The sequence below is a fragment of the Channa argus genome, chromosome 12 (genome assembly GCF_033026475.1).
Source record: "Channa argus isolate prfri chromosome 12, Channa argus male v1.0, whole genome shotgun sequence".
Lineage (NCBI taxonomy): Eukaryota > Metazoa > Chordata > Actinopteri > Anabantiformes > Channidae > Channa > Channa argus.
Window position 1 is genome coordinate 5,586,265 of NC_090208.1, and position 26,172 is coordinate 5,612,436.

At 40.3% G+C, this 26,172-nt stretch overlaps 2 protein-coding genes across 7 annotated transcripts in view; one reads left to right on the plus strand and one right to left on the minus strand.

Annotated features, from left to right (window-relative positions):
• Positions 1–13,788: 13,788 nt before the first annotated feature.
• Positions 13,789–20,201, minus strand: LOC137137910 (low affinity immunoglobulin gamma Fc region receptor II-like). Of its 4 annotated transcripts, XM_067524726.1 has the most exons (11): positions 20,128–20,201; positions 19,011–19,416; positions 18,187–18,353; positions 17,795–18,093; positions 17,088–17,123; positions 16,695–16,979; positions 16,373–16,615; positions 16,109–16,237; positions 15,908–16,009; positions 15,147–15,239; positions 13,789–14,151 (listed from the first exon to the last, which is right to left on the minus strand). In XM_067524726.1, exons 4-11 carry the CDS (start codon positions 17,883–17,885, stop codon positions 14,084–14,086), a joined length of 1,047 nt encoding a protein of 348 aa, XP_067380827.1. In that variant the 5' UTR covers positions 17,886–18,093; positions 18,187–18,353; positions 19,011–19,416; positions 20,128–20,201; the 3' UTR covers positions 13,789–14,083. The 4 variants fall into 4 exon arrangements, with proteins under 4 accessions (XP_067380827.1, XP_067380829.1, XP_067380828.1 ...); XM_067524728.1 differs by having other exon boundaries at positions 16,695–16,958; positions 17,795–18,353; XM_067524727.1 differs by having other exon boundaries at positions 15,920–16,009; positions 17,795–18,353.
• LOC137137932 (V-set domain containing T-cell activation inhibitor 1-like) overlaps positions 20,002–26,172 on the plus strand; it is a 54,410-nt gene continuing 48,239 nt past the window's right edge. Inside the window, exons 1-4 of one of the 3 annotated variants that reach the window (XM_067524770.1) lie at positions 20,002–20,156; positions 20,818–21,147; positions 21,317–21,655; positions 21,919–22,319. In XM_067524770.1, the coding sequence (XP_067380871.1) occupies positions 20,087–20,156; positions 20,818–21,147; positions 21,317–21,655; positions 21,919–22,016 (837 nt within the window). In that variant the 5' untranslated portion in view covers positions 20,002–20,086 and the 3' untranslated portion in view covers positions 22,017–22,319. Of the gene's footprint in view, positions 20,157–20,817; positions 21,148–21,316; positions 21,656–21,918; positions 22,320–26,172 lie in introns of those variants that run through there. The other 2 variants (XM_067524772.1, XM_067524769.1) reach the window with 2 other exon arrangements.

Sequence of the window (26,172 nt, forward strand, 5' to 3'; positions counted from 1 at the left end):
TAGTTTTTAATCTGTGCTTAGCTCTGTACCCCAGTGATGTCTATGTCACAGAAAAACAGTGCCTGAATTTCCAATATAACATTAAGAAGATGTATATTGAATCTTTATGAATTTGTGCATCTGATGACTTCTTTTGGTTGTCTTGTGATTAAAATGTAATCAAAAGGAGGGAATTGTGATGGAAAATCAAGTTTTATTAAATGAGGATTACATTTAATCCTTAGCATTTTACCTAGTTATAATAGCAACTTGTACTCAGTGTACTTTTGAAGAACGTTTAAAACATTGCATGTTGTTCAAACTTTGTCTCATATCCATGTTTTGTCTTGAAGTGTTTGCAGAACTGCTCCAAGGTCAGTTACTGTCTAACAGCAGACCATCCCACACTGTAGTGACCCAGAGTCACTTCATGATCACAGTTCTATGTCAGTGTTACACAGTCCTTCGCTGACAACAATTGTTTTGCACCAGTGTGGGTTAAGGTAGAGAAAGACCCCACCACCATGTCGTTAAGCTGTCAGCTCGCTGTCTCGATCTAACCTTACAGGAAAACCAAAGCCTTCTATGTACAGGTTGTCACTGTTATCGTTCCTACTCAGACATGTTTCAGTAAAAGCAAGAATGGAAGCAGTCCAATACTCATACATATGAAACACATTGGCTTGCAGTTCATCAGTCTTATTGCGCAATGAGCGCACGTTAGCAAGGATCACTGACGGAAGTACACGGTGTTGTTTACTTTTTCCTCGCTTCAGTCTTGCTTTGATCCCACCCTTCTTCTTCCCCCGTCTTGTTACCTTCTTTTTATTGTTGTGACAGGTGTCCGTCCGACCGGGTGGGTTTGTGCGTTGTAGCTCCTCCGGTAACTTGTGTGTGACAGTAACTTGGTGAGAGTGATGTTGCAGCTGTAGCAAAAAGTCTCTGGAGTAAGTGATACGTGGATTGTCCGGAAGACTGTATCCATTTGTTACAGAGGACAAATGATCCAACACAAAACACAGGAACGCAGCAATCCACAAGGTCCCTGTGTAGACCCTTACTCAGCAAGTTAGGCTAATGCTAGTTGGATAACTAGTGTTAGCTTGCTAGTCCGGTGTGTATGAGGTTGTCACATCATGCCCCCAACTGTAGCAGTCAGTCCATACATACGTAACGTATCAAGAAAACACAAGTTCACACTATCTCCACGCTCGCATAACAACAGTACGAATAAAGAAGAAAGAAAGATATATATAGCATGTTTTGGACACCTATGCTGAAAGTACCAGTTTCAAACCCAGAAGCTTCTTACTGTGAGGTGACAGAGCCACTGCACCACTGTGGACACAGTGAAGCAGCAGGTGTCAGCACAGAGCAGCTCAGCGGGCGACGCCACACAAAGCTCCACTTCACCTCCGTCCTCTACAGGACACATGAGACAGCAGAATGACAGAAAACTCAATGGAGCTGCAAAAACTAATGCAATTATTAAAATTGTTTAAATGTCGCTGTAAAATCCAAGGAACAGCTTTTGATTTTCTGTATTTATTTACACTCACTGACCACCTGTATAATGGAATACAATCCAACACAGCAGCTCTGCCATGAATTTTACTTTTACAAAGGTATAATTTTTAAGTTTGTGGGTTAAAAGGTGAAAATTCTACTCTGTTCATTATTGAGCTCAGAGTGGGTGGTCGAGTCATACTGGAGTGCATTATAAGAAGCAGTGGTTCTAATGTTTTGGCACATTTATTCATTTTAAAAGGGGTGGAAAGTTTTTACTTTTTTTAGTTTTTACTACATTTACTACTGCACGGAAGTTCAAACTTCACATTACTTTACTCCAACCTTATATCTGTGATGTCCAACATCTTTAGGGAAATACTGAACCTATACTGCTCTGTGCTTTAAATTAATAAAAATCAATTATTCAACATTTCTTGTTCAAAAATGGCACAAGTTGTAACTCTTTCAGTGTGTCAAATGTGACGAATTCCTGTAGAACATATTTCTACTAAAATACATCACCCGCTTAGCTCATGTTTTGTTTGGCTAAAACAAATCGTAACGTGTTGTCAACTTCAGATTCTCTGTAGCCACAGTAACACAAAGTGTCCAAACCACAAAAAAATAAAGAAATAAAAGACTCTTTGCAACTAAATATTCCTTGAGCAGTTGTGCGTTGTGGAAAATAATTTGCATGCTGACTGCACAGTAAATGGTAAATGTTCTGCACTTATGTAACCAGGTGGTGAAAATCACCTATATCCTGTCAACTGTATTTTGTGGTGTAGTAGTTTTGCTGCAGTTACCGACGGTTAATGAGCACCATGCGGTGTGGAGTTGTGAACGTTTTCTGTTTTTTCCACCCTTTAGAGGTGCCACTGCCGTATTTGTACGTTATTTGTGTGAATATTTGAATCTAGTTGTGCTACACAGTTTGTCAAATTATTCTTTTTGAGGGTTATTATTTTTATTCTATTTACCATAGAACTTGCACTGGGCTTCTAGTGTTTGTTTGTTTTTGTTTGTTTCTTTTTGAACTTTCTACATTTTTTAAAAACTTTAGTCACTGTCCATCAGTGGGAAATAATAACTTTAATACTTTTAAGAAATAAAGAACCCACATAAAAATTATTTGAAGTGTGGAGTGTCATTTGCCCGGCTTCAAATCTTGGTACCAGGAGTGGGGTTTCTTCATAAAAAACATAAGTAAATATCTAGATTCAAAAGGCAGTTGTCTGCACAATATAGTACAAATTATACGGCAGTGGTGAAGAGTAGCCTGGTTGTATATCCTGGGGAGCTGAGGACCAGGGAGATCTTCAGAGAGTGTTGGTGTCTTGGACGTAGTGGAGAAGCCACTTGACAAGGAGGGACCAGTACTTGAGGCTGAAGAGTACATCACAGAAGTTGTCATCCGACGGAGAAGAACTCTTGGCTGGAGTGGACATTGCTCATGAGTCTTGAGTGAAGTCAACAGGTTTATCCTTTTTCTGTGTGATACAGACTGAGCTATTTGAAAAAAAATAAATAAAGACTGAATGTTATTGGACTGAATCAAAGACTGTATAGAAAAGAAAAACAAGAAACATGTCAATCCAAAGTGAGGAGATTGTAGTAGGAAATGAACAGGGTTTTGGGAATGACCAGGATAGTGATTCTGAGGAGGATGCAGTAGGGCAAGTTGATGTGCAAACACAGATAATTGAATTAGCTAAAAAGCAACAAGAAGTTATGTCTGCCCTGTCCTCATTGAGCACAGAACCAACTAGATCATATGTGTACATGCCAAGGGAACGACATATTGCACCATTTAGTGGAGATTTGGATAAGGATGGAAGATCAGTAGATGAGTTTATTGATGAGGTAGAACGGGTTCTGTTTACACGCAACCAGTCCCCACCCGAACAGTTTGATTTTGTCATGTCACTCCTGAGAGGGCCAGCTTTAGAGGAGGTGCGTTTACGTAAAGATGACCAAACTGAGCAGACGAGTGACCTGTTTAGCTATCTCAGGGAGGGTTTTGGAGATAGACGTAGTTCCTCCCAGCTGCTGCAAAACTTCTATAGCTGCAAGGAAAGAGACGGTGAGGACATACGTGACTTTTCTCATGTCTTATCACAAGCGCTGAGCTCAGTAATGAAACATTATCCTAGGTCTGTTGCTAATGGAAAAATTGCACTGAAAGATCAGTTTATAGAGGGTGTAAGAGATCCTGTATTGAGACGAGAGCTTCGTAAATATGTCAGAGCTCTTCCCGACTCCTCCCTGATAGAAGTACGGGAAGAGGCTTACTCATGGTCCTCGGAAGAACTAGGACCAGGTGTAAAAGGCGGTAAAAGTAAAGTGAAAGCCTGCAGCCATCTTACAACTGATATGCAGTGTAGAGCTGTTACTACCAGTGAGAATCCTTGCTATCTAGAGGTTGTTATGAAGGCTCTGGCTGAGCAAGGCAAAGTTAGTGCTTCAGGCCAAGCTGAGCAATCTGTTTCACTGGATGATGTTTTGAAAGTTCTTAAAGAACAAGGTAAAGTGATTACGGAACTGACCAGAGCAGTGAAGGATTTGACTACTCAAACCCAAAGCTCGAGCACAATGGCAGTTAGCCAACAAAAAAAATCGGTCCCAAAATTTACAGCTGATGATAAGCCAATCTGCTTCAGATGTCAGACTGAAGGTCATGTTGCCAAGCAGTGCCCACAGAAGTGGCGCAAAGTTTCAGAAAGCCCTCCTACTTCAAGCAATTTGGGAAACGGGAACCCCTGGTTGCAGTGAGTCGGGCAATGCAGGGGCCGATGATAGACTCAACCAAATCTGAACTTACACGAGAGCAAGTGATCGAGCGTGCCATAGGCAAGTGTCCAGTAGTTGATGTTATGCTAAACAAGGTAGCAACTTGCTGTTTGCTTGATACAGGGAGCCAAGTCAGTACAATTACAGATGAGTTCTTCAGGAAGCATTTGTTAGGGGATGATGATGCCATGCTTGCTACGTCTAGTTGGCTTAAGTTAACTGCTGCAAATGGCCTTGAAATCCCTTACCAAGGTTATGTTGAACTGGAAGTTGAGACGATGGGCTTAAAAATCCCAAACTGTGGGTTTCTAGTCTTGAAAGCATCTGATGGTGTGACCCCAGCAGAACACTGTATCATTGGTATGAATGTCATTCATAAGTGTCGACAGCTGGTTGTCTCAGAGTTTGATACAGTTTTGGAAGGTACATTGGATTCTGGGTGGAGGAGTGCATTTCAGCAAATTCAGACATGCGTTGTTGAACGGAAGATAATGGCTCGGGTTTTAGGTAGAGACAAGGTGCGAGTACCTGCTGAGTCCATTTCAACTGTGATGGTTAAGGGTCATTTCTCCCAGATAGGCACGGACACGCAACTTCTTATTGAACCAGCAAATGCACCACTTCCCCCAGGCGTACTTGTCATTCCAACACTTGTAGACAACAAAAGTCGCGTCCTGCCAGTCCAGGTTGTTAACTTCTCACAAGAGGACATATGGCTGTGTCCAAGGACTAGGATAGGTATTATTTCTCCTGTCGAATGTGTTGAAAATAACCAGACCTGTGGAGTGAAGTTCCACCGCATCTCCGCAGATGTTGAACAGGTTTCTGTTGACATGAAAAATGAACAGTTTGACAGTAAAGTACAATCTGTCTTAGAAAAACTTGATATAGGTGGCACTGAAGAAGAGCGAGCTGATCTCTGTGCACTACTGGCTAGGTACACAGATGTATTTGCAGACAATGATGATGATCTTGGGTCTACTGACAAAGTAAAACATGAAATCAAGCTGGTTGAGGACCTACCAGTCACCCAGCCCTATCGGCGTATTCCACCCAACCAGTATAAAGAAGTCCAAGAACACATTTCAAAGCTGTTGAAAAAGGGGATAATCCAGGAAAGTGAAAGTTCCTATGCTTCTCCTGTAGTTATAGTGCAGAAAAGTGATGGTAGTATCCGCTTATGCGTGGACTATCGCAAGCTTAACTTGAAAACCGTGAAGGATCCCTTCCCACTGCCTCGCATCGATGAGAGTTTTGATGCATTGAAGGGTGCCAAATACTTTTCTACCATTGACCTCGCCAGTGGCTACCACCAGGTTGTGGTAGATGAGCAAGACCGCCATAAGACCGCTTTCACAACACTTTTTGGTCTTTTTGAGTATTTGCGCATGCCAATGGGTGTCTGCAATGGTCCTGCAACTTTTCAAAGGTTGATGCAGGTGACTATGAATGACCTCATTTTTGAGATGATGCTAGTTTATCTAGATGATATTTTGGTGTAATCTCCCTCTTTTCAGTCACATTTGGAAAGGCTGGACATAGTGTTTAAGCGTCTCAGGTACACTGGACTCAAGGTTAAGTGGGAAAAATGTCATTTCCTTCAGAGAGAAGTCAGATTTCTAGGGCATCAGATATCTGCAGATGGCATTGCAACAGATCCCTCCAAGGTGACGGCTATTAAGGAGTGGCCGGTCCCATCCACAGTCAGAGAGCTACAGTCCTTTTTGGGTCTGTGTAGCTACTACAGACGGTATGTTGACGGTTTTTCAAAGATTGCTGCCCCTCTGCATGAGGTGGTTAATCAATGTCATGGTGTTAGCAGTTCAACTAAGGCTAGTAGGAGACTGGGTACACTATGGGACACTGACTGTGAGAGGGCCTTTGAAGTGTTAAAGGAAAAGTTGATGACTGCACCAGTTTTAGGGTTTGCAGATTTTACTCTCCCTTTTATTTTGGAAACTGATGCGAGTGGTCAGGGTTTAGGTGCTGTCCTGTATCAGCAACAGGATGACAGAAAAAGGGTCATTGCATATGCAAGTAGATGGCTAAGAAATGCTGAAAGAAATGATAAAAACTATAGCAGCATGAAGTTGGAACTGTTGGCACTCAAGTGGGCCATAGTAGAGAAATTTCGTGGTTACCTGCTTGGTTCAAAATTCACTGTCATTACTGATAACAATCCTCTGTGTCATCTCAAAAGTGCAAAACTGGGAGCCATTGAACAGCGACGGGTTGCACAGTTAGCTGCTTTTGATTTTGATGTACAGTATCGTCCAGGACGAAGCAATGCTGCAGCTGATGCTCTCTCAAGGCACCCTTTAGCAGGGGAGCCTGAATCTAACAAAGATGATGAAGAGTTTGATGATTGTGTTGCCATTTGTAATGTGCTTCACCGGGGAACCTCCCTGGAACCAGAGTTGGTCAAAGCTGGAGTCGAGTGCTGTCAGGTCAGTCAGGTAAGGGCCTTAGGAGCTGGTGAGTGTCATTTGAGTGGTAGGGAAGCCACTCCAACTCTCCCAGGCTATTCCAAGGAGGAGTTACAAACATTCCAAGGTCAGGACTCAGTGCTTAGTGTGTTTCGAACATTTTGGGATCGTAAATATAGACCAAGTCCCCAAGAAAGGAAAAGTCTTCCACAGATTGTGAAGTCACTTTTAAAGCAATGGAAGCATATCAGAGAGAGAGATGGATTGTTGTATCGGGTGGTTGAGGATGTACGCTATGGAGACTGTTTCCAGTTGCTTGTTCCAAATGGTTTGCAGAAACAGATACTGGAGAGTGTACATGATGGTATGGGTCATCAAGGCATAGAAAGAACCCTGCAGCTGCTGAGGCAGAGAGCATTCTGGGTGGGCATGCACAGAGATGTTGAGCATTGGATAAAAAGCTGCCAGCGCTGTGTTTTGACCAAAATGCCGCATCCCAAGATTCACCCACCCATGAAGTCCTTTCTTGCCTCCAGACCTCTAGAAGTTGTTGCAGTTGATTTCACTGTGCTTGAAACAGCAACACATGGACGAGAAAACGTTTTAGTAATTACAGATGTGTTTACCAAGTTCACTCAGGCTTTTCCTACTCGTGACCAGAAGGGCGAGACCACAGCAAAGGTGCTGTTGAGAGAATGGTTCATGAAGTACGGTGTGCCTGAGCGATTGCATTGGCATTTCAACTTTAACTGTAATGCTTTCCATTCTCAAATATAAACCACATAGCTTATGAACAGTAAAAAAAAATTAAAAATTAAAAAAGAGGACAAATCTATTACCCAGCTTCTTTAATTATGTATTGTAGTCAGAACCTTAGTGTATGGAGAACCAGACGAGACCAAGACTTAAAGGAGTTGAGACCAAGACATGATAATATGTAATACTGCCAAAATCTCTTTGGGTGAGGAATGAAGATATTTTTAAGAGTTTTGCTACAGAGGCGCATTGCTATACTATATCATCTATACATTATTATCAATTTTCCTTATTATAGTTTGCTTCTTTAGTCATCTCTGGTTAATAAGTAGCTGGGATCCCTTTTTTATCGTTCAGTTTCAGCCTTCAAGTCAAGAGAGACCACAGGAAGTGATGTGCTTCAGTTACCTCCAGCTTTACCATCTAAATAGTGACATTTTGCTTTGAAGCACAGACTATGTGAATATGATGATGTGCTGCCACCTGCTGACTGAATCTGATAACAGCTCCACAGGTAACAAGTCGTAAGTTTGCAGGTCCTTCTTCTACTGGGCCCACTCATTTCTAACCACTTGACCTTACTGCCTAATAAACTATTTTAACTTCATGATTCATCTCTGCCAAAACTACCAACTTCTGGATAATACCTACAACACTTTGCCATGGTTACTAATCAGCCTTCTTGGTCTACAACCAGACACTGATGCCCCAATGAACCAGGGAAGGCTCACCACCCTCTCTTAGACAAAACTGGCTCAAAAACTGGACTTTAAGGACTTTATCTGAGTCTTTGCTGTGAGAAAAGTCAGGTAACTTGCATTTGGACCTGGACACCAATCAGCAGAACATCATAACCACAATATAGAGGTTAAAATATGGTTACAATAAAATAAGCTACACATGTGGGTAAGGCTTTTATTCATAATCCACTTGATAGTATTTTGATTATTTGAATATTTGATTTATTTTCTTGATCAGTTTCACAGAAGCTGAAAAGGGTCTTCAGAAAACACCACATACCTGTTCACTTCAAACTCACCAACACACAGAGACAGAGTCTCATCCACCGTAAAGACTGAACACTTAAACTGCAAACACTACAGAGCTCTACACTGGAGAAACCAAACAGCCTCTGCACAAGACGATGGCAAAGCACAGGAGAAGCTCACCTCAGGACCAGGATCAGCAGTGTACCTACACCTGAAGGACAAAAGACCCTCGTTTGAGAACAACAACGTCCACATTTTAGACAGAGAAGACAGATGGTATGAGAGAGGAGTAAGTGAAGGCATTTATGTTCACATGGAGAATCCTTCTCTCAACAGAGGAGAAGGCCTCAGCCACAACCTGTCTCCTGTACAGCTCTTTGTCAACATAGGTGTTTTCAATTTCTTAAAAAATAAAGTTACAAGTTTTCTGTGATTCACTTTTGAAATACAATAGAGCAGATGGCAGCACATCATCACAACAGAACCAACATCAAGAGCTTCAGGTTGTTCAACAACTGTGAGACACAGACACAAACCAGCAGTTGTCAGTGTTATACATGGATTCACAAAGTCACAGGAGAATCTCAACTTTCAAACAGCAGATCATCTGCTAGTGTTTAAAATCCCTATGAAAAACAGACAGTACTGCAAATGTCTGAGTGCTCACACTAACAGTCCTGCTGCAGGTAACACTCAACAGCAAACATTCATGTCATAACAATATTAGCTTGGTTTCTACAACTATCTGTGGATTCTCTCATCAGACTTTTAGTTTCAGTGACGTATTGCTTATCAACACAGTGTCATCAGCAAATAGAGGTCTACTGATCTCTTTACATCAAACCATTGGATTCCTCCCTGCTGACCCCTTAATAATCCATGACCACCAGGAACAGTATCACACAACATTGTCCTATTCTCATGATCATCTGATTCTTTTTAAAGTCAGTGAAATATAACCAAAGACAGAAATCTGTGTCTCTCTCAGTAATTTGTCTCAAAGTAACATTTGCTCACAACAAGATCGTCCCTGTCTGCAGCTTCCTGTTGCTGTCAAAGTACATGTTCCACTGCTTCTTAGATATGATGTAGTAAAATGCTTGCTGTGACCTTTCCAATATTTATATCAGCAAGTAAATATCAACAAAAAGAGAATATTAACTGAATGCATCAGTACTCAAAACAACAAAAACTGAGAATCCTGCAGCGTTTGTTCATGTGTGGATTGTAACATAAATAATCATACATAACAATTTGTGATGTCAGCACTGTGATAGCGTGCAATGATTCTTAACCCCAAGTTTGTGGTTAAAACTCAGAGCAGCTGCCAGAAATGCAGCTAAAAAATTTCCTTCTTTGAAACCACTTTTGTCATCCACATCTCATTTTGGACAAAGAAGACAGATGGTACAGAGGAATATGTGAAGAAATTTATGTTCACATGGAGAATCCTCTCGACAGAGGAGGAGGCCTCAGGCCCAACTGTCTCCTCTTTTCATGAAAAGACGATTTCTCACATCCAACAAGATGGTCACACCTAATGGTCCCATCTTAGAGTGTTAGTGTCATAATAATTACATCTTGATGACTCCACCCTGTTCTCACCTCCTCTGCATCCACCTGTCCACCGTGCTCTGCAAATGAAACAGGGTCTGGTGGTTCCATCTCCAGACAAAAGACACCAAGCAAAACTCTTCAGCTCATTGGTCCCATGATGGTGGAACGAGCTTCCAAACTCTCAGCAACCTCAGTCCCAATATTTAAAAACCTGCTGAAAACTGAACTCTTCCCCAACTTCCTATGCACTTAAATCATTACAAAGACAAAATAACACCACCTATCTGTTCTTTCTTGCAGTTGCATCTAATGAAATGGAAACACTCATAGCACTTTGCTTTGATGTTTTCTCAGTGAATTAGATTTTTGCTGCCTTGTACCTTTTGTAAGTAGCTTTGGATAAAAGCGTCTGGTAAATGACTAAATGTAAATAAAATGTAAATGTGGAAAAGTCCTGTGTCTTGTTCCATTCAATTCAATTCAAAATGAAACGGAACAAACAGGACTTGTTGAACGTGCAGAAGAAGAAAACCACACATCTGCTAGACTGCATCAAAAAAAAGGAAGTGGTATAAGCAGTGCAGACTGAAACCAGGAACAACAACGAACATGACAAGTGTTTGATGATCAAGTGTCACATTAGGACAAACATCTCTTCACTGGCTCAGCTGTAGGTACGATCAGCTCTGTCTAAATTTCATTGATTACATGTTTAATGAATGAGCTCTGCTAGAGACTAAAGATGAGAGATTTTAATTTCAAATATATAATCATCAATAATCATCTAGGATTTTTTTTATTAAAAGGCAAAACAACCAATAAAAAGCCTTTGTGAGGAAACATTCTTAGTATTATTACTGAAAATGATGACATACATGTTAACATACATGATGACAACTTTTCCACTTTTAAGTTTGAAGTCTTCTATTGTTTTGTCCACAAGGATCAGTAACTAAAACACTGTAAGTCTAATAAGCCTGAAGTAAGTCTGGTTTACCTGGTAACATGATTCATGAAACACCTCTATGGTGTAAGTTGTGTTTTCTACACTAATGATCAATTTATGTCTGTATTTTGACAGCGTGTGATCAGGTTTGTGTCTGTGGGTTCATCTCCTCTGTTCTCATCACAAGAGAACAGCACCCAGACACCCAGACATGTAGTGACTTACACTGAGTTAGGAAGTGGTTTATGCAGATTCTATCTAACTACTGTGATCTACAGGACTTTCACACAGCTGCAGAATGAAGGAAAACACTGTGCTGAGGCTGCTGAGTAAGTCCTACATGCTGGATTTGTGTTGATGTGTGAATGTTGGGAAATGATCACTTCTGTGATGTTGCACAACAGACCAGTCCTCACAGGTAACATGTCATTTCTCTTTAGTTCTGACATCAATGCTGTGCTGCACAACAGGCCAAGGTTAGTGAGCATCTTCCAGTGTTTAACACCCAGCAGCTAACAAGGCTTCACTTTCTAAAGTGATTTAACAGTGAATGACACCCGTCCATGGTCCTGCTTCCCTCGACCTGAGTCACCCCGACTGTCTCACTAGTAATAAAATTGCAGTTGTATGGTAGTGATGTACAGATCGATCCTGAAATATAGATACTTCCAAATCCAACGTTTCCTGTTCTAGAATCCAATCCAATAATAAAAGATCAATATCTAATATCAGTAATTTGGGGTAAATGTTTAATTTGTTTAACTTTTCTTTATTCAGTTTTTTCCTTATTGTGACAATGTTGTGGTTAACTGTGGTTCAGGAGATAAAGCTGACTGAACATCTCCTCTGATCCACAGGTGTTTTTGATCAAGACAATGAAACACAAGTTGCTCCTGGTTTGACTTTAACTCACTTTGGATAAATGTATTAAATGACTAAATAGAATTGTGAAGCTCTTCTTGGCCTTTGTTAAACACTTTGAATAAGCTCTGTTATCCTCTGTACTACAGTGGATGAGTGGAGGCATCAGTCAGAGGAACTGTGGTTCAGGAGGTACAGTGGGTTGAGTGGGTTTGCATGTGTAACCAGGTGGTGAAAATCACCTGTATCCTGTCAACTGGATTTTGTGTTGTGGAGGTTTTGCTGCAGTTGCCGAGTTTCAACAGCAGAGGGCAAAGTGTCACAGTGAGCACAGTGGTGTATTCAGGTGAAGCGCTGCAGGGAAAAATACAGGAAGTGAAACATTACACGCTCACCTAGTAGAAATGACCACAGCTGGAGACGCAGTGTAAATGCTTGTGGATCAAAGACACTGCTCCAATATTGGAATCAGACCATGTGAATATGATGATGTGCTGCCACCTGCTGGATGATTCAGGTAACAGCTCCACAGGTAACAGGTCACTTTTTAACAGCAGTTTGACTGACAAAACCAACTCAAAGGTCCCAGGAGCAGCTGACATCTTTAGGCTGAGTTCATGGTCCCAGTAAGAGCTAGAACAGAGTTGAATGTCTGTATAAGGTCTCCAGCTGCGAACGTGATGAACCACATCAAGAACAATTCCCACCAAATAAAATGCTGCTGACACTGAGTGGAACAGGTCCAACCAGCAGGAAAAGAAACATGAAGGAAACACTGGATCTACTCTGCAGGTTTGAACTGAGCTCAGCAGCACAGTGACACCTGGTGGATTCAACGTGGGACAACAAGTCCATGAAGACAGAGTCTTACAGTTGTGTAATAATGTGTTGGTTACATGTGAAAAAGCCACATGAACAGAGACACTGATTCACGTACAGATCAGTCCCACTGATTAAAAACAAGAGGACTTTAATACAGACTGTCAACTTTAATTATAGAGTTTGCTTAAAAATATTGGACCAACTGTGTAAGAAATGCAAACACTTCACATCTGTTCCACTTCCTGTTCTTTCTTAGAGGATTTGTCTTCAGTTCACCTTCATCAGGTGAAATGCAGCTTATTTAGATCCAGATCAAGAAAATTGGTCAATTTAGCATCAGTGAGTCAGTGGAAAGTCACATGTTCTACTGCACATAAGTACAAACTTCACATCTATCAGCTTTATGTCAACATTTTAGAGAGAAATATTTCACTTTTACTGTTCTGCACCTTAAATTATTAAACTTAAATTATTCAACATTTTGGTTAAAAATGCCACAAGTTGCAACTGTTTCATCGTCTTATATGAGACAATTTGCTGCTTTTCTATGTCACTAATTACAGTAAACTCTACTGTAAAATCTATTAGTGTCTCTGCTCCTGTAGAACATATTTCTACTAACATGATTCACCTGCTTAGCTCATGTTTAGTTTGTTCAAATGTGATGTCGACGTCACATTCTCTGTATCCACAGTAACAAAGAGTCCAGACTGAAAAAAAAAATACAGAAATAAAAGACACTTGGCTACTAAATATGTTTTGAGCAGTTTGTGTGTTGTGGAAAATCCTTCACAAGCTGCCTGCACAGTAAAGAATAGACCTACATGTTCCCTCATCAATGATCAAGAAGAGTCTTCATGACCAGTTGATTCACCACAAGATGCAAACTCCAGTAACTTTTGAACTTTTATACTTTTCTACTAAATCATACTGTGATAGACAGATGTAGCTCAGAGTGTGAACTTTAAACAGTCCTGGAGAAAATTAAATTAAAGTCATTAGTTTGTCTCAGCCGACCAACAACAGTCTGTTTTTAGTCCATGGTTTTCTGCACTGAAGAGGTGTGAATGTGTCAACCACAAACAAAAGAGAAAGTCAAGTTTTCCACCTGACAACTATATGAAACCCACAGAACCATATGAGACAAACAAGACATGAGACTAAAGTTTATTGATCCTGCAGAAGAGGACACGTTGCTGTTTGGACTGAAGAGACACTGAAAAGAGAATTGAAAAAGTCCATATATGTGATGGAGTTAACAAATGTGTTATATTGTGTATTAATCATTAATTAATTCATTTTTCTTATAATTCTTACAGATTCTAGAAAAAGAAACTTGAGTTTGTCTTTCTTCATGTTCTGTTGCTGTCTGAAGACACACTAAAAATAAAGTTCTACAGTCTGATGGACTGAGGACCAGTTACAGGTGCAGCTTGTCCTCAGTGGTTTTACTGGGGTGAAGGTGTAAAGGTCGACCTCAGTGAAGAGTAGACGTCCTCTGTCTTGGCTGGAAGCTCTGAGCACAAACACACAGTTTAGACAGCGTGAGACAATGATGATTAAAAACAAAGTTTATTGGACAAAACATTTGCTTTTATAATGTATTTAATAAGAAGTGAATTAACAGTAGCTGGTTTTGAGAATCAGCCACTAACCATCACCCTGTTGTCTCCCACAGACTGGTTCATCATAACTTATCACAAAGTAGAATGTGTAGTGTTTCTTCTCTGCAGCTTTGTGTTTATTTGAGCTGCTGCCTGTGACCACATGTCCAAGGTGAATGATTTCACCTTTTATTTAAAAATAATAATAAATAATTTTCCTATTTCCTGATTCTGAGATCATGAGGCTGGTAGCAGTTTTGTTCTTCACACCTCTGCTGTGAAACAGCAAAGAGCAAATATAGGTTTGGAGGGTGTGAATCACAAACAGGAAAGTGGACGACAGAGCTGCTCGTTCTATTACCTTTAACATATCAACAAGGTACCAAACAAACAGTGTCATTAACCACAGAAGATCACACTCATGACAAACCTCCACAGCATCAGTTCATTGTTTTACTAAAATCTACATGAAGTTTCTGTTTTTCCACATGTAGAGTTTAAAAAATATATACATATATAGAAAATGTAAATTTATTAAGGTAGAAATCATGTTGTGTGATTTCTCTCACTACTCTCTTAGCATTAACTAACTGTGTTAACTATTTATATGTTTGTACACAGTTTGTGGTTTTGACTGACAGTTGCTCTGCTATAAACCTTAAAGACATAACACACAACAACATGATATTTTCAGTAGGTGATGGATCTTAAAGTATGTTTGTCTCTAATCTCCCTTTGTTTTCCTCCAGTTAAAAGTATGATATCATCATTGTGTCGGCTGTAAAGCGTCTCTACACACTGTAGCTTATAAAGCATGTTAACGTGCTGATGTCAGCATTGAGCATCATGGCTGCAGAGTCCTGCTTTGGTGTTTGACCAGGACAGAGACAAAGAAAAGCAGCTGTACCTTTTGTCTTTGCTTTGGTGTTTTTAATGACTATCTGTCCATAACTGACGTCTTCTGTCCTCACTGCTGAGCAAACTGCAGCTGGATCAGTGTCTGCAAAATAAAATACACAAAGTACTTCACTGCAGGTACTACACATGGTACAGTAGTAAAGCTGCTGTTAGTGTCAGGAAGTGGAAAACTGTCCTGTGGTCGGACATTTAAAGTTTGACATTCTAAATGGAAATCATGACGCTGCGTCCTCCAGAGGGACAATATGACTTGTTATCAGTGCACAGTTCAGCAGCTGTGATGATGTGGGGGGACATTAGTGCACACAGCACATGGGAAAGTTACACATCTTTCTCCATTAACGCTGACATCAGTCTGACCATTTGAGAACAGGGCAGATCTAGAAATATTTACTGGGGCACCAGCTGAAACCAGAGTGGTACTTTTGAAAAACCCTTTAGAAGATTTACATTTGGTAAAAAAAAACTATATTAATATTAATAGGCTAATAGTGTTTTATCAGTGTCAGAAATACATAACTTCTTTACCATTTTTTACTCCAAATAATTATAAACAAATAACAAGAAACAGCTGGGGAGACGTATAAATCCATCTATTGCATAATCTGCCTGATTTCAACTGTTTCAAGAAATAAAGCAACAAAAACTTTGTTTCATAATGTTTGTATATAATAATAGAATTTTAACTCTTCATAATAATAAGTATGAGTATGAAGGTTTTAAACTAAAACACTAAACACACACACTTACAGACACACAAACCTCTGCTCCGTCTGATTGGTTGTTGTTGGTCATGTAATATGTTGATGTCTGTCTGTGTAATGTCACTTTCTCTAACTTCTTCTTTATCAGCTGTAATATACAGTAGAAAAGTCAGCAGCTTACAATATTGTTTTCTGTCCAAAATGTTAAATTGGGCTGAAAAAGTCTGGAAAAAGTGTAAAATTTCACCTTTCGGTTTCCTGTAAAAACATTGTTTCACCAGTAAAACCAGTAAAACCAGCAGGACCAGACCAGAGATGGATGAAACAGATAACACCACAGACAGAGGAGGAGAAGAAGAGGAGCCAGGAGGTTTTTCTAAAATGAAGCAGAAGAAATTAAACTAAGAAACTGAACATAATCGTTCTGTTTGTTCTCAAACTTTTCTCTGTCACATGAAAGATCACAGATCCAGTTTAGAAACCTGCTGAAGATTAGCTGGAGGTTCCTGACCTGTGACGTAGATCCAGCTGGGTGGAGACTCTCCATGACTGCTGATGTTACACTTGTAGAGGCCTTCATCAGACTTGGTAACATGGTGGATGGTCATGTGACCTGTAGGCTCAGTCCTGATGAGGGAGCCATCTTTATAGAAATCAGCTGGGAGCTTGGAGGAGTTCTTCATTGCACAGCGCAGAGAGACATCATGTCCCTCCATCACAGGGAGGACAGGACTCTGCAGGATCACTGCTTTGTCTAAACACAGAGACAAACTACAGCATTTCATCCATTTCCACACAGCTTCATCAACACTAACTCCACAGTCTGATCTTACCAGTGACAGTGATGGTGATGCTGTTACTGGTTGATCCATCTCTGAACTCACACCAGTAAACTCCACTGTCAAATGGGTGAACTGAACTGATGTTACATGAAGAACCAGCATATTTTCCCCATTCAGCTCCACAGTCACTCCTGGTCTCTCTGCTTGTGTTCCTCCTCAGTGTCCATCCAGCAGAGCTGTCGTCCTCCTCACAGATCAGAGAGATAGAATCGTCTTCAAACAGCTGAGAGAAGCTGGGACTCACAGTCAGACGAGCTGGAGAAAGATTCAGTGTATCTTGAGCAAAAAATAATATTAATAGAAACAGAATGAAGTGATTTAATAATATTTAACAGAAACAGTACAAAGACAATAAATAGATAGATTTAGAAGAAGTTTACTGACCTTGGTTTGTTGTGCAGCAAAACAGAGAGATCACAACTAAAGAGACAAGAGAGTCAGGATGGTTTGAACTAGACAAATGAGATGAGTCGACTTCAGACGAAAAACACTTCAATTATCACAATAATAACAATAATAATAATAATAATATGAATTACACAACATAGTTATCTAACAAAACCAACATAAAGTGAATAATAGCTAAAATATTCATACAGAGCCATAAATATATCACTGTCTCAAACGAGCAGACATTACATGGACGATGATTTTGATGATCATGATTTGTAGTTGGCTTCTTTATTTAACATTAGTTTCTGTTTCATACTCGTCATAAACAGTTCTGTTATTTTACGAAATGTCACATAGACACAAAGAAGAAGCAGCATTTTGAAGTGAGACTGTCCAACAATATGGACATTAAGTTTGGACTTGTTTGAAGCTGCTGAATGAGACAGTTTAGATAAAAATGTGCATTTGACTCCACGTGGGCTGAAAGTGACAAATGATTCTCTAACTTTTCTGTTCAGGGATCAGAGCCTGTGAGTTCTAATGTTGGTCAGAGAACAAAGAGCTTTTTCCTGTTCAGGTTTCACCTTTAGCTTCAGTTTGATCAGCAAATGTCCTGATGATGATCTGTCTTCTTCTGTTCCTATGTCTCCATTTATCTGACCTCATGCTGAAAGTCTCATAGTTTAAATTGTACTTACAGAGCAGCCGCTGAAGAGACGTTCGCTGCATTGTTCCACTGGGTGACATGAGAGCAACGCGTGTGATCACACTTCCTCCTTCTTTGTACATGTTGGTGGTTTGTTTTCTCTGCAGCAGTTGGTATGAAAGAGCTCATTACGTTTGTCATCAGTTTATTCTGAATTCAGGAAGAGTTTCAGGCCTTTATTGATCCACACTGATCAGATTTTCATAAGAAGTCTCACTGCTTTGTGATCTGATTTCTGTTTTCTACAATTCAGTGAAAACTGAAATCTGTCATTTGTGAATTTGGTTAAATCTGTATTTGTTGGACAAAAGAAAACAATATTTTCACTGACTCATTTAATTGGAATGTGTGAATAAAAGTACATTTAGAATCTGATTCCTCTACCACAGTCATGTTTCCCACTATGTTCCATGAATTATTTGGCATGAACTCCTGTAAATCAGTATCCTGAAGAGAGACGGACCATCCAGGGATGAGGCAGCAGCACAGAGACCCAGTGAGAAAACAATGAGGCACAATGCTCCTGATGATCACAGGGTTAATGTGGGGACCTGAGAGACAGAGAGAGAGAGAGACTTCAGCGTTAGGATTCAAAACTTGGGGCTCATGATCAGCAACATCTTTAGAAAACACAAACATCTGATCTGTGATGGTTCACTCTCACATCAACAACCAGGAAGCAGCTTCACCTCTGATCCACACACACACACACACACACACACACACACACACACACACACACACACACACACACACACACAAACACACACACACACAAATCTAATATGAATGGACCCTAACATATCAATTTTTTAAAATTATTATTTTGATAAACCTAGTGATATCGTTAGAAGGATGCTGAGGTTGGAGCTGCCAGGCAGGAGGTCTAGAGGAAGAACAAAGAGGAGATTTATGGATGTAGTGAGGGAGGACATGAACTTAGTTGGTGTGAGTGAAGAGGATGCAGAGGACAGGGTTAGATGGAGGCACATGATTCGCTGTGGCGACACCTGAAAGGGAACAGCTGAAGGGAAAAGAATAAAGAAGAAGATTTAGATAAACCTAGTGACACCCACCCTTAATAAAAACAGAAACAACTGAACGATGAGCCCTTAAAAACCAACAGAGGCATAATTCTCCTCTCTACCACAAACCTGTTTTCAGGAAATGTTTGGACCTACAGCAGATTGTCCACTGTCTCAGCTTACCTTCAGAGACAGACCAGTTCAGGAGACATGTGAGGAGACACACACAGAAGGTCCATTTAGAAGAAGACATCCTTTACTTCTTCTGGCTCCTAATGTGCTGGAAACATTATTTCTTAGTAGAAACAACAAAGATAAAAAGTAGTTGGACCTTAGTTTAACATGATTCAGCTGCTGTGTAAAATGATGCTCCAAACAAAGCTGAGAGTTTTCAGTTTCTTCAGGAAGTTACACCGTATGATGTCAGAGCACGTCCTCTTCCTCTTCTTCTATTTTGGGGTTTTATAGCAGCCGGGATCCCATCTGGTTTAACTCTCTCCCTACATGTTCTGTATTCTTTCATCGTTCCATATGAACATGAAGACAGAAGTCAGACAGCAGATGTCGCCATTTGTCCCCAGTGTCCCTGCTACAGATTAGAAAAACTTTATTAGTTCCTTGTTGCGCTTTGCATGTAAAGGAAAAGACCCACATAACCAGAAGTCCAATTTAAAACCAAATAATAATAATCATCTATTAGTCTAAAGAAAATCTAAAAAAGTCCAATTTCCAAATATTGATTTTTATTGATTTTTCCACCATTCTTCATATATATATATATATATATATATATATATATATATATATATATATATATATATATATATATATATATATACACAATCTAATACAATCCAATACAGCCGACCTGCCATGAATTCTACTTTTACAAAGTCATAATTTGTCAGTTTTTAGGTTGAAACAGTCAGAAAGGTGATAATTAAATAATGTGTTTATTATTGAGGTCAAAGTTCCACATACTGTACATTTGATCTCTGAGAGAGACAGAGAGACAGAGAGAGAGAGACAGAGAGAGAGAAAGAGGGACAGAGAGAAAGAGAGAGAGAGACAGAGAGAGAGACAGAGAGAGAGAGAGGGACAGAGAGAGAGACAGACAGTCAGAGAGAGACAGACAGAGACAGACAGAGAGAGAGAGACAGAGAGACAGAGAGAGACACAGAGTGAGAGACAGAGCGAGAGAGAGACAGAGACAGAGCCAAACACAGAGAGAGAGAGATAGGAGCCAGAAGAGGTAAAGGATGTCTTCTTCTAAATGGACCTTTTGTGTGTGTCTCGTCACATGTCTCCTGAACTGGTCTGTCTCTGAAGGTAAGCTGGGTCAGTGGACAATCTGCTGCAGGTCCAACAGCTCCGGGTTTATTCAGAGTGTTAAACTTAATGTTACTGCAGCACAGAGAAAAACTCTTAAACATGTTGGTTCAGAGTTTTTCTTTAAGAAAAACATGACCTCACACTGCAAAGTGTTAGATTTTTTTTTTTTACTGTAGATATCACAATAATGTCTTTGACATTCAATGACCCCATTTGAAGAATGAATTCACCCGCTTCACGTCTAAAAATAGAACATCTCTGTAGACAGGCCAAACATGCCAAAGAGTAAAATTACTGTGCACCTGCTCATTCTGAGTAGTGCTCATACGTCAAACAAGTCTAAAATTAAAACTATAAAGTCGATCTTACTCGTATCTAATGGTCAAACAGATACTCACTCCAGAGGTCGTTGTATGATGAACATTGAACAATCTCAAAAACACGTTCACAAACATGTGAACCTCACGGAGTGATTTTCTGTTGTTGCCTTTTGTTTAAATAAACTTTAATTTACTATAACCCCTTCCCTTGCCGTCTCCTCCTTTTCAGGTCCTTCAAAAATTAAAACAACACACAATAGAAAGTGTAACAAAAAATGTCTCCTAAAAAACTTTATTACTGACTTTTCTTTATTTCTGTTTCAATTCTGATCCCCAAGTGAAAACAGTCCAAACTGGAGAAGACGTCCTTCTTCTGTGTCAGTATCCCAGAGGTGCTGACCTCATATTCGTAAAGTGGATCAGGCCTGATCTCAAATCAGAAGGTTTTGTCTTTTTCTTCAGAGATGATCGTATATATGAAAACTACCAGCATCCATCTTTTCATGGTCGAGTGGAGCTGAGAGACCCACAGATGAAGGATGGAGACACATCTGTGAATCTAAAGAATGTCAACATCAAAGACACTGGAACATATGAGTGTTATGTTAGAATCAAAGGAAACAGTCCTCAGTTCATCAGCAGCTTCCACCTGAAGGTTAAAGACTCAGGTGAGTTTGAAGTGCAGCTGCTTCCACATCACTGTTGGTCAGGATTTTTCCACATCATGTCACAAACTGCACAAAGTTGTGACTTTAGAGCTGTGAGAATTTGACCTCATGAACTGTTTTACTGATGTTTACTTTGTGTTTTGATCTGGATTTTATGTTTTTTGTTCAGACCAACAACAGATCACAGTGAAGACTGGAGATGATGTTACTCTTCAGTGTCTGGATCACAGAGGTGGAGTCATCAAACTGTTAGAGTGGATGAGACAGGACCTGGAGGAAGACGTCTTTGTTTTTAGACATGGGAATATGTCTAAAGACCTCCAGCATCCATCTTTTATCAACAGAGTGGAGCTAAAAGATCCAGAGATGAAGGACGGAGACGTTTCTTTGATTCTGAAGAACGTCACGGTCAATGACGCTGGAACATATGAGTGTTATGTTAGAAAAAGCAACACACAACCACCACCTCAGCTCATCAGCACCATCACAATGACAGTCATTGACTCAGGTGTGTGTATGTATGTGCGTGTGTGTGTGTGTGTGTGTGGATCAGAGGTGAAGCTGCTTCCTGGTTGTTGATGTGAGAGTGAACCATCACAGATCAGATGTTTGTGTTTTCTAAAGATGTTGCTGATGAGACTTTGTAGCAAACAGCTGCTATGAGTGATGGGATCAAAGTGCAGTAGATAATGTCTGACAGGAGTTTGAAGAGGAAATGGATTCATCACCTACCTGACACCTCACATCTCACATCTCATTCTCTTTTTACAGAGGATGGAGCTGGAGACATCAGTGATGGAGGAGACAAGGATGGACGTCTTAGACTGTTAGTATTTATGACTCTTGTTATTATTGGTGGTGTTTTTTGAGCTATAGAAAATATCATCAACCTCCTGCTGATGAAGCAGCTGACTATGAGCTCCAAGATTTGAATCATGAACCTGAAGTGAAAATGGAGGAGGAGACACACACAGAAAGTTTATTTAAAAGACAACATCGTTTTCTTCTTCTGGCTCCTACCATGTATTATATTTTAGTGGAAACAACAAAGATAAAAAATAATTGGACCTTAGTTTAACGTGAGTAGTATAGATACCACATGGTTTCGCGTGCATGTGCATGTACCGTGCGCGTAGTGCATGGTGCCTGTTGACCGTTAGTTACCTCATAACCCCTCTCCTCCTCCTTCTCCTTCCCCCTTCCTCATCCAGTGGTGGATGTCGAGATGGTTCATGATGTGTATATGGGTGTGTGTGTGTGTGTGTGTGTTACCTGCCATTGCGCATGGAGCTGGGTATCCTTATCAGCTGACAGTTAGACGGTCGCCCCCTGTTCATGTGTTGGTTCATAGTTCTATGACACCTGTCAGTTACGATCAAAGCGTTGGGGCTTCCTCCAATCAACTGTTTTCAACGTCACATATTAAAGGGAAAACCTCTTTTAAAACTTGTATATAGTTTTAGAATTAGCCTCGTTATTATCATCCTAGCGATCGCTGCCGCTAATGCTGTTGTTGCTGCTGAATTTAAAAAAAAAAAAATCGCCATCAGTGATCATCCCGTCCTATTTCTCCTCACAAGATCAAAAACCTCTGGAAAAAATGGCATATTATACAGGTGGGTATTTTTTTATAAGCTATATACAATGTATTACTTTCACATATATATATATTTTAAAAACTATATTAAGCATGAATTCAGGAATGTTTTAGTTCATAGACAGGCGTGTGAAAAGGGTGTGTGTATATCTTAAATAAATAATATTATTTATCAGATTATTTATACAGTGTCATTAGTAGGATATATGGTAATGTGATATTTGTTGTTTTTGTTTTTAAATAGAAAACCTCCAACATGGCGACGGGCTACCCAGTGCTAAAAGGAGAAGAAACGATGGAGACGATCCGCTAACATATGCTGTACCGCTGATTCCTTCATAAATCTTCCAGAAAGACATATTACCAACAACACACTTTAACGATCTACAAGGCGACACAGGGTTCACAACCACGGACTTCGAGGATCTAGGAGTGGACCAATTCGTCAGCATCTATTTTCAAATCTGGGCAGTAGACAGCGAGTACCAGCTGGGATTGGATGAGATCTTTGATGTATTAACACCTACTGATAACCACGAGGAGGGTCTTCAGACAGACAGGGAAGCTAGCGTGAATGTGAGGGTTGTAGATGCGACTGTTCAGATAGATGCTATAGAGCAGACATGCCCAAAGTCCGGCCCCACTGGCTGGAACCCTCTGTCATAAAATCAATAATATATGTCCCGCCAGCACTGTTGTCCACAGAATAAAATACACGCTTAAAAAAAAAGCAATTTTATATTTCATCACAAGATGGCAGTAAACTTGTGGCCGAACTCTCGCGACCCCGTTTTGCGCCTGATCTGTTTTTTGCCCATTTCTAAAATGGCAACTGGAAGGAAGAAAAGGAAAGTTGACAGCGAGTGCAGCCGTTTCCAGGACAAGTGGAAATCGGAGTATATTTTTTACTGAGTTACGAAACAACTGTCTCTGCCTAATTTGCCAAGAGACTGTGGCTGTGTTCAAGGAGTTAATATAAAGAGGCGCTACCAGAGAAACATGCTAATTACAACAAGCTAACTGGGAACGAACGCGGTGAAAAATTGAAGCAACTTGAAGCTGGTTTAACGGCACAGCAGCTTTTTCACAAGAGTCGAATGAAAATACCACAAAGGCAAGTTATTAGGTGGTAACGCTGAAAACCAAGCACTGCAAACCTTTTACTGAGGGTGAATTTATTAAAGACTGTGTGATGAAAATGGTAGAGAACATTTGTCCTGAGAAAAAGCAACAGTTCTCCAATGTTTTCCTGGCTCGTAGCACTGTGTCACGGAGGATTGAAGAAGTTTCATCCGATGTTAAGAGACAGTTGGAGGCAAAAGGAGTAAAGTTTGAATTTTCTTCGTTACCCTGCGACGAAAGCAGTGAGAGTGGACAGTGAAATGAACGTGAGTGAAGAGCTACTTGACTTCCAGAGACTTAAGGACCAAACAAGAGGGACAGATTTATTTGATTCTGTTTGTTCCGCCGTAGATGCCATAAAACTACAGTGGAATAAAATCACGGGGATTATTACGGATGGATTATCAACTCTGGTGTGTAACAAAGTCAAAGAAGAAGGAGGTAAAGCTATAAAACTCCATTGTATTATTCACCAACAAGTTCTATGTGCCAAACATCTGAAATATGATCACATTATGAAACCGGTGATAAAGGCTATTAATTATATTTGCTCCAAAGCCCTTTGCCACCGCCAGTTTCAACAATTTTGACTGGACATTCACACTGAATACGGAGAAGTTGTGTATCACACTGATGTAAAATGGCTCAGTCGGGGGTCTGCACTGCACCGTTTCTACTCTCTTAAAGAGGAAATTGGACAATTCTTTTAAAAAAAAGGGACAACCGATGCCAGAACTAACCGATCCTGTTTGACTGGCTGATTTTGGATTTTTAGTCGACATAACCCGACATCTGAACGTGCTGAACACGAACCTTCAGGGGCAAAATGCAGTGATAAGCCAACTGTATTCACGTATCAAAGCCTTTCGGACCAAGCTGATACTTTTCCAAAGCCACTTGTAACAAACGCAGCCCAATACCACACATTTCCAATTTCTGCAAGAAATAATGACCCGATTTCCAGTGCACAGAAATGCACAAATGAGGAGGTAAATGAGGAGGTATGCTGCAAACATCTCAGCTCTGGCTGAGGAAGTTCAACAGCATTTCAGGGATTTTGCAACAATTGAAGAGGAGATCACGCTTTTTTCGTCTCCTTTTTCTGTGGATCCCAGTGACGTTCCAGCCCACCTGCAGTTGGAGCTCAGTGAGCTGCAGACTGTCACAGCCGGCACCAAAAACTCCTTCCTGTCAACTTTCACCAGCAGCTGGATAAAGACAGGTTCCAAGAGATTCGAACATTTGTTAAGAAAATGTTGAGCTTATTTGGCTCGACATACTTGTGCGAGAAGACATTCTCAGTTATGAACATGAATAAGAACCGTGTGAGAACAAGACTAAGCGACTCCCACCTGCGTGACATTTTGCGCATTAAAACCACCGTTTTTGAGCCAGACCTGCCCAGTTTACTGCAGTGGAGATCTCAGTATCACCCTTCACATTAATGCAAACCTGTTATTTGTTGATTCTGTTGAATAAAGGTTTGAGTTTGAGTCCAATTTCATAAAATACTTGCATTCAATTTATTTTTTTAACCTACATTTATCCAGATCAGACTGTTATCAGATCTACCTAGCAGCAGAAAGCATAGTAAACAAAGCAAAATAAAAGGAAATACATAGAAGCAACCCCCCTCCCCCATCAGTGGCATGTAAAAATCATGCTGGCCCGTATGAAAATTTTTTAATGTCAATATGGCCCCTGAGCCAAAAAGTTTGGACACCCCTGATGTATATGGTTACCACGCACACTCAAACCCGTGTTATGAGTTTGCAGGATGCCTGTTTCATGCCTGCATGAAGTGTACAAATCAGGCAGAGTTGAACCCTCTCAGTAAGATCCCAAATAGCATGTTCAACCATCAATTTAATGAGATGGAAACATGGAGACGGTGAGAGACAGTTTTCAGGGGTGTGGGTGTCATTTGAGCTTCAAAAGGCTGTTGAAAAAGGCTACGTCATGCTGACAAGCAAGCTTTTAAAACTAAGGATGTCAATGTCTTCATAGGAGCCATGACCACGGCACACGCGAGACTCGTGTTATATGATGTTATCGACAAATTGCACGTGTTGTATTGTGACACTGATAGCATTGTTTTTACATCTAAAGACGGTTACTGGATCCCACCACTAGGTCCATACCTGGGCGACCTAACCAATGAGATTAATGATGGTGATGTGTGTAGACTGCCTGAGGAAGACTTTATTACAGCGTTTGTTTCGGGGGTCCTAAGTGTTACGCATATGTCACCAAACGTGGGAAGATGCAGGTGAAATGCAAAGGTGTCACTCTAAATGCCAAAAACG

What these genes read in the sequence shown, in the direction of transcription:
- LOC137137910 (XM_067524726.1), bottom strand. Translation starts at nt 17,885, where the DNA reads ATGTACAAAGAAGGAGGAAGTGTGATCACACGCGTTGCTCTCATGTCA. An exon ending in CAGCTGGATCTACGTCACAG is followed by an intron (nt 16,238 to 16,372) that starts GTCAGGAACCTC and finishes GCTTCATTTTAG; the next exon opens with AAAAACCTCCTGGCTCCTCT. An exon ending in CACCAAAGCAAAGACAAAAG is followed by an intron (nt 14,152 to 15,146) that starts GTACAGCTGCTT and finishes GTTTGTGCTCAG; the next exon opens with AGCTTCCAGCCAAGACAGAG.